This window comes from Rhinopithecus bieti, unplaced genomic scaffold, assembly GCF_001698545.2.
Source record: "Rhinopithecus bieti isolate Rb0 unplaced genomic scaffold, ASM169854v2 scaffold_26426, whole genome shotgun sequence".
Lineage (NCBI taxonomy): Eukaryota > Metazoa > Chordata > Mammalia > Primates > Cercopithecidae > Rhinopithecus > Rhinopithecus bieti.
The window spans coordinates 126,585-140,338 of NW_016811945.1; the positions used below are offsets into that span (position 1 = coordinate 126,585).

Consider the following 13,754-nt stretch of genomic DNA (forward strand, 5'->3'; position numbering starts at 1 on the left):
GGCTTCATGGGCCAGGGTGAGCCCTGGAGCTCCAGCTATCACACCCATATTCCAGGTCACCAGAAGGAAGGAGAAAAAAGATTGAACTCCTTCTTAAAGGGACTTCCTGGAAATCCCACACATCCTGCAGCTAACACATCACCAACCACACTTGGTCTCATCATCACACTTAACTGCAGAGAGGCTGGAAGTTTTGTTTTTTGCATGGGTGGCAATATGCCCACCTAAAAATCAGCGTTCTGCTGTGAAAGGCCAATTTATAGGCGGCTAGCAGACTTCCTGCAAGTGCCTCCTAGCCATCTCCACCTGTGTGTCCCTATAAGCCCCTCCTCTGGGCGGTGGCAGTGACCTGGGTGAGTGGCCACAGAGAAGGGCCATCAGCATGTGAGAGCACCAGGCCACGGCACCACTTCTGGTCTCAGCATGAGAATCCCAGGCCTTTAACCACTCTGCAATCCAGTTTTCAGAGTAAAACACTGGACTTGATCACCATTTAAAGCCAACCACTGAACGTGATCTAGAGCAAAACTTCTGACCATTATTACCAGCTTCCTAATTTCAAGCATGCATCCCATACAATAGATTTCCAAACAACTGATGGCATTCTCTTGTAGAACTACCTGTGATAGGATATAACCTGAAAAACAACTGGATTCAGATGAAAGAGTGACTGCAATTGGGACTGTTTAGTCTGAAGAAAGAAAACCAAAAAGAGTAGCATGATTTGCAAACAGATGCAACATGACTATGGCGGGGAGGAGCCGCCACTGTCTGGCTTCACTGAGGGCAGAGAAAGCACAGGAAAGCTGCCGCTGCCCCATGAATATGCACACCTACTATGTGCCCACAAAAACAATAAAATAAATAAGAAAAAAGCTGCCGCTGCCCCATGAATATGCACACCTACTATGTGCCCACAAAAACAATAAAGAAACCTGACACTGCCCCATGAATATACACACCCACTATGTGCCCACAAAAATAAATAAGAAAGCTGCCGCTACCCCATGAATGTACACACTTATTATGTGCCTACAAAAATCATAAATAAACAAGAAAGCTGCAGCTGCATGAAGGCAAGCAGGGAGCAAAGCAAGATGGGACCAGTGCCTCCTCTGGGCCAGGTGCTTTTAGGACTTTCTCTCTTTTTTTTTTTTTCTTTTTTAAGATTAAAGGCAGTACATTTTTTATTTCCTGATAATTTTTTCTGCTTTTATAACAGGAACATGATTACTGTGTAACTATTTGAAAAATGCTACAGCTTATAAAGAGGAAACTAAGATCATTTACCAGTCCAAAACTCAGACATCATTATTATTTGGAGCTTTTCCTTCCCATCTTTTCTTGGATACTTTAAACTTCTTTAAACAAAAGTACAAAATCCTGTACGTCCACTTTAAAAGAAGTGTGGTAAAAAATACGCACACAATTTACCATTTTAATAATTGTAAGTGTAGAGTTCAGCAGTGTTAGGCATATTCACACTGTTGTGCAACAGATCTCCATAACTTTTTCATTTTGCAGAACTAAAACTCTATACCCATTGAACAACTCCCCATTCCCCTCCCTCCAGCCCCTGATAACCACCCTTCTACTTTCTGCTTCTATGAATTTGAGTACTTTAGAAACCTCACATGAGTGGAAGCATACAGCATTTGGCTGTTTGTGACTGGCTTATTTCACTTAGCATAACGTCCTCAAGGTTCATCCGTGTTCCAGGGTGTAGCATGTACCAGAATTTACTTCTGTTTTAAGGCTGAATAATATTCCTCCGTGTGCATGTGTGTGTGTGTGTGTGTGTGTGTGTGTGTGTGTGTTACATTTCGTTTACCCATTCACCCATCAATGGACACTGGCTTGCTTCCACCTCTTGGCTATTATGAATGATGCTGCTGTGAACATGGGTAGACAAATACCTCTTTGAGAGCCTCCTTTTCTTTTAGATATATACCCAAATTGGGGATTGGTAAATCATATGGTAGTTTTTGTTTTGTTTTGTTGTTTTGTTTGAGACAGTCTTGCTCTGTCACCCAGGCTGGAGTGCAGTAGCACAATCTCGGCTCACTGCAACCTCTACCTACCTCCCAGGTTGAAGTGCTTCTCCTACCTCAGACTCCTGAGTAGCTGGGATTACAGGCACCCACCACCACGCCCGGCTAATTTTTGTATTTTTAGTAGAGATGGGGGTTTGTCATGTTGGCCAGGCTGGTCTTGAATTCCTAACCTCAAGGTATCTGCCTGCCTCGTCCTTCCAAAGTGCTGGGATTACAGGCATGAGCCACTGCACTCGGCCAGTAGTTCTATTTTTAAATCATTGCAGAACCTCCATATTGTTTTCCATAGCAGCTGTATGTACATTCACTTTTGTAATCTAGCCTTTTCCACTTAAAATATATTCTGAGCATTTTGCACGTCATTAATTTTAAACCACATAGGAATTCATAATTTGCTTAACTAATCCTCCATGATGATGGATAGCTCCATGCTGACAAACGTCCTCTTAGATAAAAATTTACATTCATCATTTCCTCAGTATAAATACCCTCAGGATAAATTTCCTCAAGAAAAAAATTCCTGAGTCAAAAAGTATCACCATATTTAACAACTAATTAAGGTGTAATCAACATACAATTAACTGCACGTATTTAAAGTTCATTTATCCCTGAGTCCAGGACCCCTGGGGATACCAAAACCATGGATGCTCAAGTTCCTTATATAAAATGGTATTGTATTTGCATATAGCCTAAGCACATCCTCCACATACTTTGTTTTAAACTTAAAACGCCATCCATCATGAACCCATATACTTTAAATCCTACCTAGATTACTTATTATTAATGTAGATGATAACAAAATAGTTGTTATACTGTATTGCTTAGGGAATAATGAAAAGGAAAACAGGTCTGTATGTGTTCAGTACAGACGCAACCATCCATTTTTTTCCCCAAATATTTTCCATCTGTGGTTGGTTGAATCCATGGATACAGAACACACAGATATGGAGGATCCAACGTACATAATTTGATGAGTTTTTACATATGTATACAATGGTGAAACCATCACCATAATCAAGGTAATGAATAAACCCTTCAGCCCCAAAACCTTCTAGTGCCTTTTGCAATCCTTCCCTCTGCTCCTCCCCAGCTGGGTCATGTGGTAAGTGTATGTTCCACTTTTTAAGAAACTGCCACACTGTTTTCCAAAGTGGTTGTACCATTGTACATTCTGACCAACAATGTGTAAGAGTTCCAGTTGCTCCACATCCTCATCAAGATTGGCATGATCAGTCTTCCTAATTTTAGACATTCTAATAGGTATGTAGTAGTATCTTGCTGTAGTTTTCACATTCTCCTAATGACCAACATTGTTGAACATCTCTTCATATAATTATTTGCCATCCATACATCTTCTTTTGTAAAATATCTGTTTAGATCTTTTTTCCATTTTTTAAAATTGGGTTTTTTACTATGAAGTTTTAAGAAGTTTTTAAGTATTCTGGATACAAGTCCTTTATCAGATATGCGATTTGCAAGTATATTCGGTGCCTTGTCTTTTCACTCTCTTCACAGTACTTTCAAAGGTCAGAAGTTCTCAAGTTTGATGAAATCCAATTTACCAACTTTTTTTTTTTTTCCTTTAAGGATTGTGCTTCTGGTGTCATCTAAGAAATCTTTCCCTAACCCAAGGCCACAATAATTTTCTCCCATGTTTTCTTCTAGAAGTTTTATGATCTTAAGCTTTACATTTAGTTCTACATTTATATCAGTTTTATATCTAGTTCCATTTTGAGTTAATTTAATGATGTGTCAATTTAGGTTAGGTTTATTGATTGTAACAAAAGTGCAATTGGTGCAGGATGTTGACAGTGGAGGAGGCTGTGTGTCGGGGAGGGTGGGGTATACGGGAACTCTCTGTGTTTTATGCTCCATTTTACTGTGAACTTAAAACTGATCTGAAATTCGCAAGTCATTATCACTTATATTCACTCTTTGTGTTGTACATTCTGTGGGTTTTGGCAAATATCTAATGACATGTATCCATCATTATAGTACCATACAAAGTAGAGCCACTGCCATAAAAATCCTCTGTTCTCTGACTATTCATTCCTTCCTCCTCCCTAACACGTAGAAACTACTAACCTTTTTACTTCCTCCATAATTTTGCCTTCTCCAGAATGTCATAAAGATGAAATTGTACAGTACATAGCCTTTTCGGATTGACTTCTTTCACTTAGTAATAGGCATTTAAATTTCCTCTGTGCCTTTTTATGGCTTGATAGCTCATTTCTTTTTAGTGCTGACTAATATTCCATTGTCTGGATGTACCACGGATTATCCTTTCACTTACAGAAGGACATGTTAGTTGCTTCCAATTTTTGGCACTCATGAATAAAGTCGCGATAAACATCCATGTGCAGGCTTTTCTGTGGATGTAAGTTTTCAACTCATTTGGGTAAATACTAAGGAGCTGATTTCTGCATCATATGGTAAGATTGTATTTATATCAGTTTGTTTTTATGTATTCTAAAAAAATATATTGAAGCTTTTACTTTTGTTGTCAAATATGTCAGCCTTTTCTTTCATAATTTCTGTCCTTAGTGTTGATTAGAAAGGCGTTTCCACCCCAAAATTGTATAAATCTCTTGTACCTTCTTCTGGTAGTGCAGCAGTTTCATTTTATTTTTACATTTCAGTCTTTGTTTTATTTTGACACAAGGCAGATGTCTAACTTTATTTTCCCTTGGCTTTCTTTTCACTTCCCTAGTTACATACAATTCCCTCCAACTATGTGACCCACACAACAATCCCAAAGGAGTTTCCATTTTGCTCATAAGGAAACTAAGGCAGAGAGGTAACTCATCACATTTAAAGTCATGCAGCCATTAATTTACATAGTCAAGATTCAAACCCAGATCTTTTGATGCAAAGTCCTGTTCTCTCATACTCAAAGTATGGTCCATGGATGGGTAGCATTGGCTATACCCAAGAGCCTGTTGGAAATGTGGAGTCATGGGCCCCATCCCATACCTACTGAATCAGAATCCGCATTTCTGTTAGGTTGGAGAAGCACTGCAGTGTGTACTGTTTCCCCAGACTTAGGCCACATCAGAGTCACCTAGGACATCTGTTGAGCTCCATCTCTCCTCAATATTTTTTTTTTTTTTTTTTTTTTTTTTTTTTTGAGACGAGGTTCTCGCTCTGCCGCCAGGCTGGAGTGCAGTGGCCGATCTCAGCTACACTGCAAGCTCGCCTCCACGGGTTCATGCCATTCTCCTGCCTCAGCCTCCCAAGTAGCTGGGACTACAGGCGCCCCGCCACGTCCGCCCCGCTAGTTTTTTGTATTTTATAGAGACGGGGTTTCACCACTGTACCCAGGGATGTCCTCGACTCCTGACCTCGTACCGCCCGTTCGAGCCTCCAAAGTGCTGGGATTACAGGCTTTGAGCCACCGCGCCCGGCCTCTCCTCAATATTTTAACTCAGTAGGTCCGGACTGAGGACCAGGAATCTGCATTTTAACAAGCATCCCAGGTCATAAATGCATATATGCAGGTGGCCCCATGGATCACACCTGAGAAATGCTCTAAAACAACTGAGAAATATTCCTAAGCTATAATTGAGGACACAAAAGGTGATTATTTCCCCCAATCTCAACTTAGATAAGTGAGTGTCCTTTTAACCTAGAAAAGAAACAGCGAGGCCGGGCATGGTGGCTCACGCCTGTAATCTCAACACTTTGGGAGGCCGAGGCTGGCAGATCACCCCAGGTCAGGAGTTCAAGACCAGCCTTACCAATATGGTGAAACCCCATCTCTACTAAAAATACAAAAATTAGCTGGGCATGGTGGTGAGCGCCTGTAGTCCCAGCTACTCAGGAGGCTGAGACAGGAAAACTGCTTGAACCCAGGAAGTGGAGGTTGCAGTGAGCCAAGATTCATGCCCCTGCACTCCAGCCTGGGTGACAGAGCAAGACTCCGTCTCAGAAAAACAAAAACAAACAACAACAACAACAACAAAAACAGCTAGGAGGTGACAATAACTCACATGTCAATATGTGGAAATAAAGTTGTAATAATGAGGATAATGTAATAATGAGAGTAATGACTAAATTTTCGGCTTTACAGAAAATCAAATAATGCAAACTAAGGGGAAGAAGCCTTTAGTTGATCCAGAATTTAATGAGGGCAACGTGGAGAAGTAGGAGATACAGCTACTCAAATAGATTCCAGTCCACTTCCCCTCCTTAAGATTGTGTCAATTATGCCCGTGAGCCTGGGTCTCTTGGCCTGTAAAATGGACTCATAACGACCCGCCCCCAGGAAGACAGAACCTGCCTGTCCACTTTCTGAACTTTTCATCCCCAGTATCGACGTCCAGAGGCCTGAATGAGTAAACGTTGCAGGAGATGGAGCAGCCTCCGGAGGCTCGCTTTGGGCAGCTCAGATTTACCCGGAAGCCGACGCCACCTGGCCAGAGGTGGGGCTCCGGCAACCAGAAGGGGGCCCTGGGTATGACCGGTCAGTGCCACCCGGCCGGGGAGACACCATCTCCCCGCCCAGTCCTCCAGACTGACTCCGTCATCAAGAATTCATTAAGAACCTCCTCTCCATTGGCTGACGCCTTCAGCCCTCCCTGGCAGAGATCCAATCAGGAAGGACCTGAGAGAGCGCTTGTGAATAGTGAGCGAGCGCGCGTGATGTAGCGGCCGAAGATTGGCTGTGGCAGCACAAGGCGGGGCCGGGTTCGGGCGGCGGCTGGCGCGGCTAGGGCGGCTCAGTGCGAGCCGGGTAGGGTCGAACCCGGAGCAAGGTCCCACCCGAGCGTGGACTGGCGGCAGGATGTTCAGCTGGATGGGGCGGCAGGCTGGCGGGCGCGAACGCGCGGGCGGCGCTGACGCGGTGCAGACGGTGACGGGCGGGCTACGCTCGCTCTACCTGCGCAAGGTGCTGCCGTTGGAGGAGGCGTACCGCTTCCACGAATTCCACTCGCCTGCGCTGGAGGACGCCGACTTCGAGAACAAGCCCATGATACTGCTGGTGGGTCAGTACAGCACCGGCAAGACCACCTTCATCAGGTACCGCCGCCGCCCCTTGCCCGGCTCCCGCCCCGCTCCGTCCTCCCCACGTGTGCGCAGCGGTCGGCCGCCTCCCGCTGCTGCCCCTCCGCGCCGGCGCGACCTCGGGGACCCCTCCCGGAGCTCGGCGCCCAGTTGCCCTCGGCCCCGCCCCTGCTCGCCGGCCCCGCGCGCTGGAGGGTCCCGCGAACCCGCGGCCTGCGCCCTCCGAGACCTCCTTCCTTGCGGTTCGAAGGCGTTGCTCCCGCTGGCCGTGTCCCGTCACCCTGGCCAGAGGGTCCAAGGGAGGGAGGGGGCGCGAGCCATAATCAGCATCTTCTTGACGAGGGAGTGACGCCTAGGGATGGAAATGGGGGGAAAGGCGTGGAGTATCCGAATGGGCTACAGAGTCCTAGTTGGAGAGTTTGTTCAACTATTCATTTGTTCAACTATTTCTTGAACAAATGAATGGCAGCAGGAAAGGGTATAGCCCTGGTCCCCTTCCCTTGAGGTCTTTACGTGCCACCCCACAGTGTTGTGGGGAGGAGATAAAGAGGCCGCCTTCGTTCTGATTGTGCACAGGTTCCGTTCGTGCACAGCCTTTAGCTGGCCGTAGGAAGTGAGCTGCGTGTGGCAGCCGCACCAGCCTGTGGAACTAAGGGGGAGTGTCATATTACTATTTGTTAGTTTCCATTTCTTAGGCGGGTCATCCCCTCCTCGCTCACCCTTGACAACTGAAAATATTTGTCATGCTTACCGTGTTTCTGAAAGCACACAATCACTGTGCATGCCCTGTGGTTCAAATCATATAGTTTCATCAGAAGTGACTTTTGCTGGGAAATAATTTAGACGGAAACAGATTGCTTTGTTAATCACCTGTTTTATTTCTAAAGCAACCAGCATATTTAGACTCACTTTTTTTGGTAAGAACTTGTTTTTCCGACTTAAGCCGTGTGTCAGTTGAAACCAAGCGCTGATCATTTAAGGTTTTGGTCCAGGGTGTTGGAAATTGTAACAATCTCTTCATCATTTGATGTTCAACAGGTGTTCAGAAAACTGCATCTATATTTGGATACATGCCATTTCTGTTAAGTAGCGACCTCTTTTTCTCCACTCCAGTGACCTAAATAGTTCCTACAAATAGAGTAGCTGTCACTACAGGAAATATGTTAAATCCAGGCCTCCAGATACACTGCGAATGAATTCCTCAAAACAAATATAGTGTGTATTGAAATGACGTTCTAGACAATTAAACTGAGTGTGAAGGAAGACCCAAAGAAAGTAATTTCAAAATTGTTTTATTTGGTGCTTATGAACAAGACAAAAATAGAATTAAATATGTCACCCAAACACTCAAAATGAACCATAGCTGTATTACAGTAACTGGCATCTTGAAAGATGACAAACAAATGTCACATTTAAGGTCTCAGTTTTCAGGTACTTGAGATAATAGTGTTATGGCCAAGTGGTTCAAGAATGGGAAGTGGTACTGTTGAAACATACAAAGAAAAGGGCATATATTTTTGTAATTGAGTGGTGGCATGTCCTCGCACCCTAGGCATTTCCTCCTGTTTGTCTGTGCTGTGAGATCCTTGTGCCCAGCTGTCATCAGGGAGCACCTGCTAGATGCTGTGCCAACCTGGAGATAATACAGCCCTCTCTCTGCTCCCATAGACTGGATAGCTAGCCAGCCTGATTATCAACTCACAGGAAGATGAACACAACTCACAGGAACATGAATTTGTCTTTTGTATTTTTCCAGATTTCTCTCTCATTATATTCTCACTCTTCTGTCTGTTTCATTATTTGGAGAAATTTGTGGAATAGCTAAGCACAGTTTTACGAAGGGTTCTGAGATTTGATGCCTGACAGCTACCTCATCCAAACTGGCCACCTCTCAGTAGGTGCTGGAGCTGTGGGCCACCCTAGGGTGAGGGAAGAATCACCTTAGTAGGAAGTCATTTGTTCTTGAGGCTTTCCTGGAGCTAAGTGGCTTTGTTGTTAGGCGATGTACACAAGGTAGACCAATGAGGTTAGAAGAAAATCAGTGTGGGCAGGAAGCTTGGTGAGGCCACAGGAGACCTGAATTGCTTTTCAGATTGGAGCTAGGAGGAAGTGATTTAGCACCCGGGAGGAAATCCCCAAACGAAAGGGCAGCTACCCTGGAGACTTGTGCACTTGGAATTAAATATCGCCCCAGACACTCAAAATGAACTGTGGATTCCTCTTGAGCGGAAGGGTTGGCCCACGGTGCTGAGCATCCTGGATCCTGCCTTAGTTAGAGCCTGGTTAGTGGTCTGGGTTGTTTGCTTCTAGCGACTGGGCACTAGAAGCTCCTACTTGGCTGTAGGGTGTACCTAATTTACATAGCCATAGATTCTTATCTTCCTGGCTTCCTGCACATTCCAAGAGGTCACTGATGACACAGAACCTGTGCTGACCTGGTGGGAAGCTTCTCTTACTGCTGTTGGCTCTTCTACCTTTGACTGGCAATGAAGAATTGGCCAGAGAAGGAGGGGAGATGGGCACGGGGAGAAGTGACCATGTCATCTTAGACTCTGTACTAGCTGAGGACGCGTGGATATGGAGCTCAGCCAGGCTTGTGTCCAAAACTTGAGGAAAACAGATTTCAAAGATTCCTCCAGAAAATCCCTGGGCCCAGGTGCTGTGAAGGAAGACATTTCCACTGAAAAAGTATGAAGTCCATTTGAAATGAATTCGAACTACAACTTTTTTTTTTTTTTTTTTTTTTGAGACAGAGTTTTGCTTTTTGTTGCTCAGGCTGGAGTGCCCATGCGCACAATCTTGGGCTCCGGCAACCTCCCCCTCCCAGGTTCCAAGAGATTCTCCCTGCTCAGCCTCGAGTAAGCTGGGATTACAGGCATGGGGCACCACACCCGCTATTTTGTTTTTTAGTAGAGACGGGGTTTTTCCATGTTGGTCAGGCTGGTATCGAACTCCCAACCTCAGGTGATCTGGGTTGTTTGCTTCTAGCGATTGGGCAATAAAAGACGCCCGCCTTGGCCTCCCAACGTGCTGGGATTACAGGCGTGAGCCACCGCACCCGGCCCCAAACTCCCCAAACTACACATTTTTTTTTTTTTTTTTTTTGAGACGGAGTCTCGCTCTGTCACCCAGGCTGGAGTGCAGTGGCCAGATCTCAGCTCACTGCAAGCTCCGCCTCCCGGGTTCACGCCATTCTCCTGCCTCAGCCTCCCGAGTAGCTGGGACTACAGGCGCCGCCACCTCGCCCGGCTAGTTTTTTTTTTTGTATTTTAGTAGAGACGGGGTTTCACCGTGTTAGCCAGGATGGTCTCGATCTCCTGACCTCGTGATCCGCCCGTCTCGGCCTCCCAAAGTGCTGGGATTACAGGCTTGAGCCACCGCGCCTGGCCTAAACTACACATTTTTAAGAGCTCCACTTTCTCCCTTCCTATGCTCTGTCCCCTCTCCCCAGAAAACTTATTCTAATGAGGAAAAAAGAGGGAAGTCACTCAAGAAACTATATAGGCTTTAAAAGGGTAGAGAGCAGGGAAATAAGGCAAGAAAAGAAATAAAACACTCCCAGGCTTGAGAGAAAAAAGTAAAACTCTTTGCAGATGACATGATCTTCTGTGTAGAGAATCCTAAGAAACCACTTAAAAACTATTAGAACAATGGAGGAAACCATAGTTCAACAAATGGTGCTAGGACAACTGGATAGCCACATGCAAACGAAACAGAGAATGACTGTTAGTGGGCATGGGGTTTCTCTTTGATGTGATGAAAATGTTTGGAAATTGGATAATGATACTGGTTGCACAACTTTGTGAGTATACTAAAAACCAGAGGGCACCCTGTAAACGAATACATTTTCTGGCATGTGAATTATATCTCAATAAAAAACCAAAACAATTCAGTCTTTCAACACTCAGTGTCCTATGATTTATTTAATTTTCATGATTCTGCAACTAGCACCAGCCAAGTCGTTTCTGTATGTATGTGTAATAATTTAAAATAGAAATGGATGCCAGAAAGAAAACAAAGTAGAAATAAGCTAAAAGAACCCATGGGTAAAGAAACTAAAGAGTAAAGATGAGGGGCCAGGTGCAGTGGCTCACACCTGTAGTCCTAACACTTTAGGAGGCTGAGGCAGGTGGATTGCTTGAGCTCAGGAGTTCGAGACCACCCTAGGCAACATAGTGAGACCCCCCCATCTCTACAAAAAAAAAAAAAAAAAAAAGAGGAGTAAAGATGAGGGAAAAGGGAGTGAAAGTAACCATCCCACAATCCCTATATGTTTCCACTAGTAATCTTGTCAGTGTATAAACATGTTCATTGTTCATAACACTCAACTTGGTAAAATCAAAGTATGATAAAAATTTTTAATAAAATGCTTGATACCATAATTGTGTTTAAAAACTTTAAATATTAACATTTAATTATAGTGTTAAATAGGGGGAAAAGGGGGCAGGGGTACATGTGCAAGGATGCAGACAAGGTTTATGGATGGTATGAAGGATCAAGAAGCTGGAGTGTGCTGAGAGGGTAAAAATGCCTTGGACATTAAAAAGCCTTTTAAGGTATGATTAGAACAAGAACAAGAATCAGGAAGTGATTAGCCCACTGCTTGGGCTCTTGCTGCGATATTAACAGAAAGCAGAACTACTCAGCTTCCTCCTTGTCCTCAAAGAAAATGCCCCAGAGGTGGCAGAAGGGAGCCCAGCTGTGTTCAAGAGGGGAATAAAACCAACAGACTGAGGAACTCTCCTAGGGCCTGCCACAGGCGAGGCTCAGGAAATCTCTGGCCGGACACATGGATGAAAGAACTTGCAGTTCTGCTCAAAGAACTGTATTTGGTGACTTTTAAGAAATTGTGAAGAATATGAAAAGTATTGGAAAACTGGAAGCAGGCAGATGTTCTCATTTTCAAAAAAGAGGGGAAGTGGATTCTGAATAGGAACAAAGGCCTGCTTCATTCCCTTGATAAGTTTCCAGACTCAGTAATTAAGGAAAAGGGAAGTGAAGGCATTCACTAATAGGCAGCCTGGTTCGTCTTTTTTTAAAAAAATAAAATCTCACACAGAAAAACTATGGGTCCTATTTAGTGGTTCTCCCACTCATCCAGGTACTGGGGATCCTGAAAATCAATCTTCTGTCCCAAATACTCTACCCTTTACAGATCTCTCTAAAATATTGAGATATTTTATTTTTATAGAAAATTAGACTATATTTTTAATATACAATATAAGATCACACCTACAGATGCTAGTGTTCATTTATTCAAATGATATTGATTTCAGGGTTGGGGCCAGCCATCACAGAACAGAGTCAACAGGCCACAGCTCTGAGTGACAAGGGCTGTGACACTAGAAACACAGGGTGGCTGGGGGCATAGGAGGGTCCCCTCATTCAGGCTTGCGAGTTGGAAAAGAAGGCCTTCCTGAGATTGCAACCTAAAAGCTGAGCCCTGAGGAATGAGCAGAGAATTAGCTGCCCAAAGAGGGCCAGGGAGTGAGGGTGGGGAGGTGTCAGCCATGAGGCCCCAGTTTCTGGGGTAACTGGGGAGTAGAGCCATTCACTGAGATGGGGATCCAAGAAGAGGAAGGATGGGGCCTAATGATAAGTTTAGATTTAGACCTGTCATGTTTGAGTGGACGCCAAGATGGCGATGTCCATGGGGTGAGACACGGGTCTGGAGCTCAGGGGGATATCTGGGCTGGTCTGTTAACTTGGGAGTGTCAGCATTTAGTAGCCAACATCTGGGAAACAGAAGTCCTTGCAAAGGACTCTAAGTGAGAGGAAGCAGAGCTTGTGGAGACCCTGGGGAGAAAGTACCAAAGAGGTGGGTAATTGCCTGGGAGGGTGGTGGCTCAGCGCTGTCTCGGAGCTCTTTAGGTTGCAAGTGACAGAAATCCAACCAAAGATAGCTTAGATAAAAAGATAAGAACGTTTTCATGAAACCCATCAGACCAGGATGTGCCAGCTTCAGGCTTGGCCCAGGACTGCAGGAGACACACCAGGACTCTGTCGGCTCTGCAGCCCTCCTCATGTTGGGTTCCTTCTCAGCGGCGGGCAGGTGGCCACCTCCATTTCCAGCCTCGAATTCTGCTGACTCAGCAGCCCCAGTAAAAGTCTCAGGCTTGAGTCTCATTGGTTTGACCCTGGCCATATGCCCATCCCTGAACCAATCCCTAGGGGCAGGGGAATGCGATGTGGGGAGTGGGGAGGTCAGCCCCAACCACGTGGCCTGAGAGCTGGGGAAGGCAGCTCCTGAGGATGCTGCTACCAAGAAAAATGGGAGTGCGATGATGACCCCCACAAAAGCCAGGGAGAGAGGTGGTGGTCAGTAGTGTCAGATGCTTCCAGGAAAAGGACTGAAGCAGAACCAGTGCATTAGCCTTTAGGAGCCAGGTAACCTTACTAAAAGGTGTGCCTGTGAGTGGTGGTGAAGGAAGCCAGATGGCGCGGGTTGAGGAATGAGTGGGATGTGAGACGTCAAATTATCAGCAGCTGGGCCTGGGGGAAGGAGGCCTGGGCACAGGCATCACGGGGGTTTGGGTAAAGACGAGCACAACCTCAGCAGAATGAAAAGTGGATGGAAGGGAAGCCATAGAGAGGGAGCAGCTGGCATCTCAGAAGACACAGAGGAGACAAGACTTGGAGCAAAAGCCCTGAAGAGCAGGGCAGGGAACTGCAGGGCAAGCGAGGGGGTGGGGGGCG

The 13,754-nt window shown here is 45.3% G+C and overlaps 1 protein-coding gene across 1 annotated transcript in view; it reads left to right on the top strand.

Annotated features, from left to right (window-relative positions):
- Nucleotides 1-6,212: 6,212 nt before the first annotated feature.
- Nucleotides 6,213-13,754, top strand: part of EHD4 (EH domain containing 4) — a 78,044-nt gene continuing 70,502 nt past the window's right edge. The window contains exon 1 of the mRNA XM_017895432.1: nucleotides 6,213-7,073. Coding sequence (XP_017750921.1) covers nucleotides 6,838-7,073 — 236 coding nt within the window. The 5' untranslated portion in view covers nucleotides 6,213-6,837. The remainder of the gene's footprint in view (nucleotides 7,074-13,754) is intronic.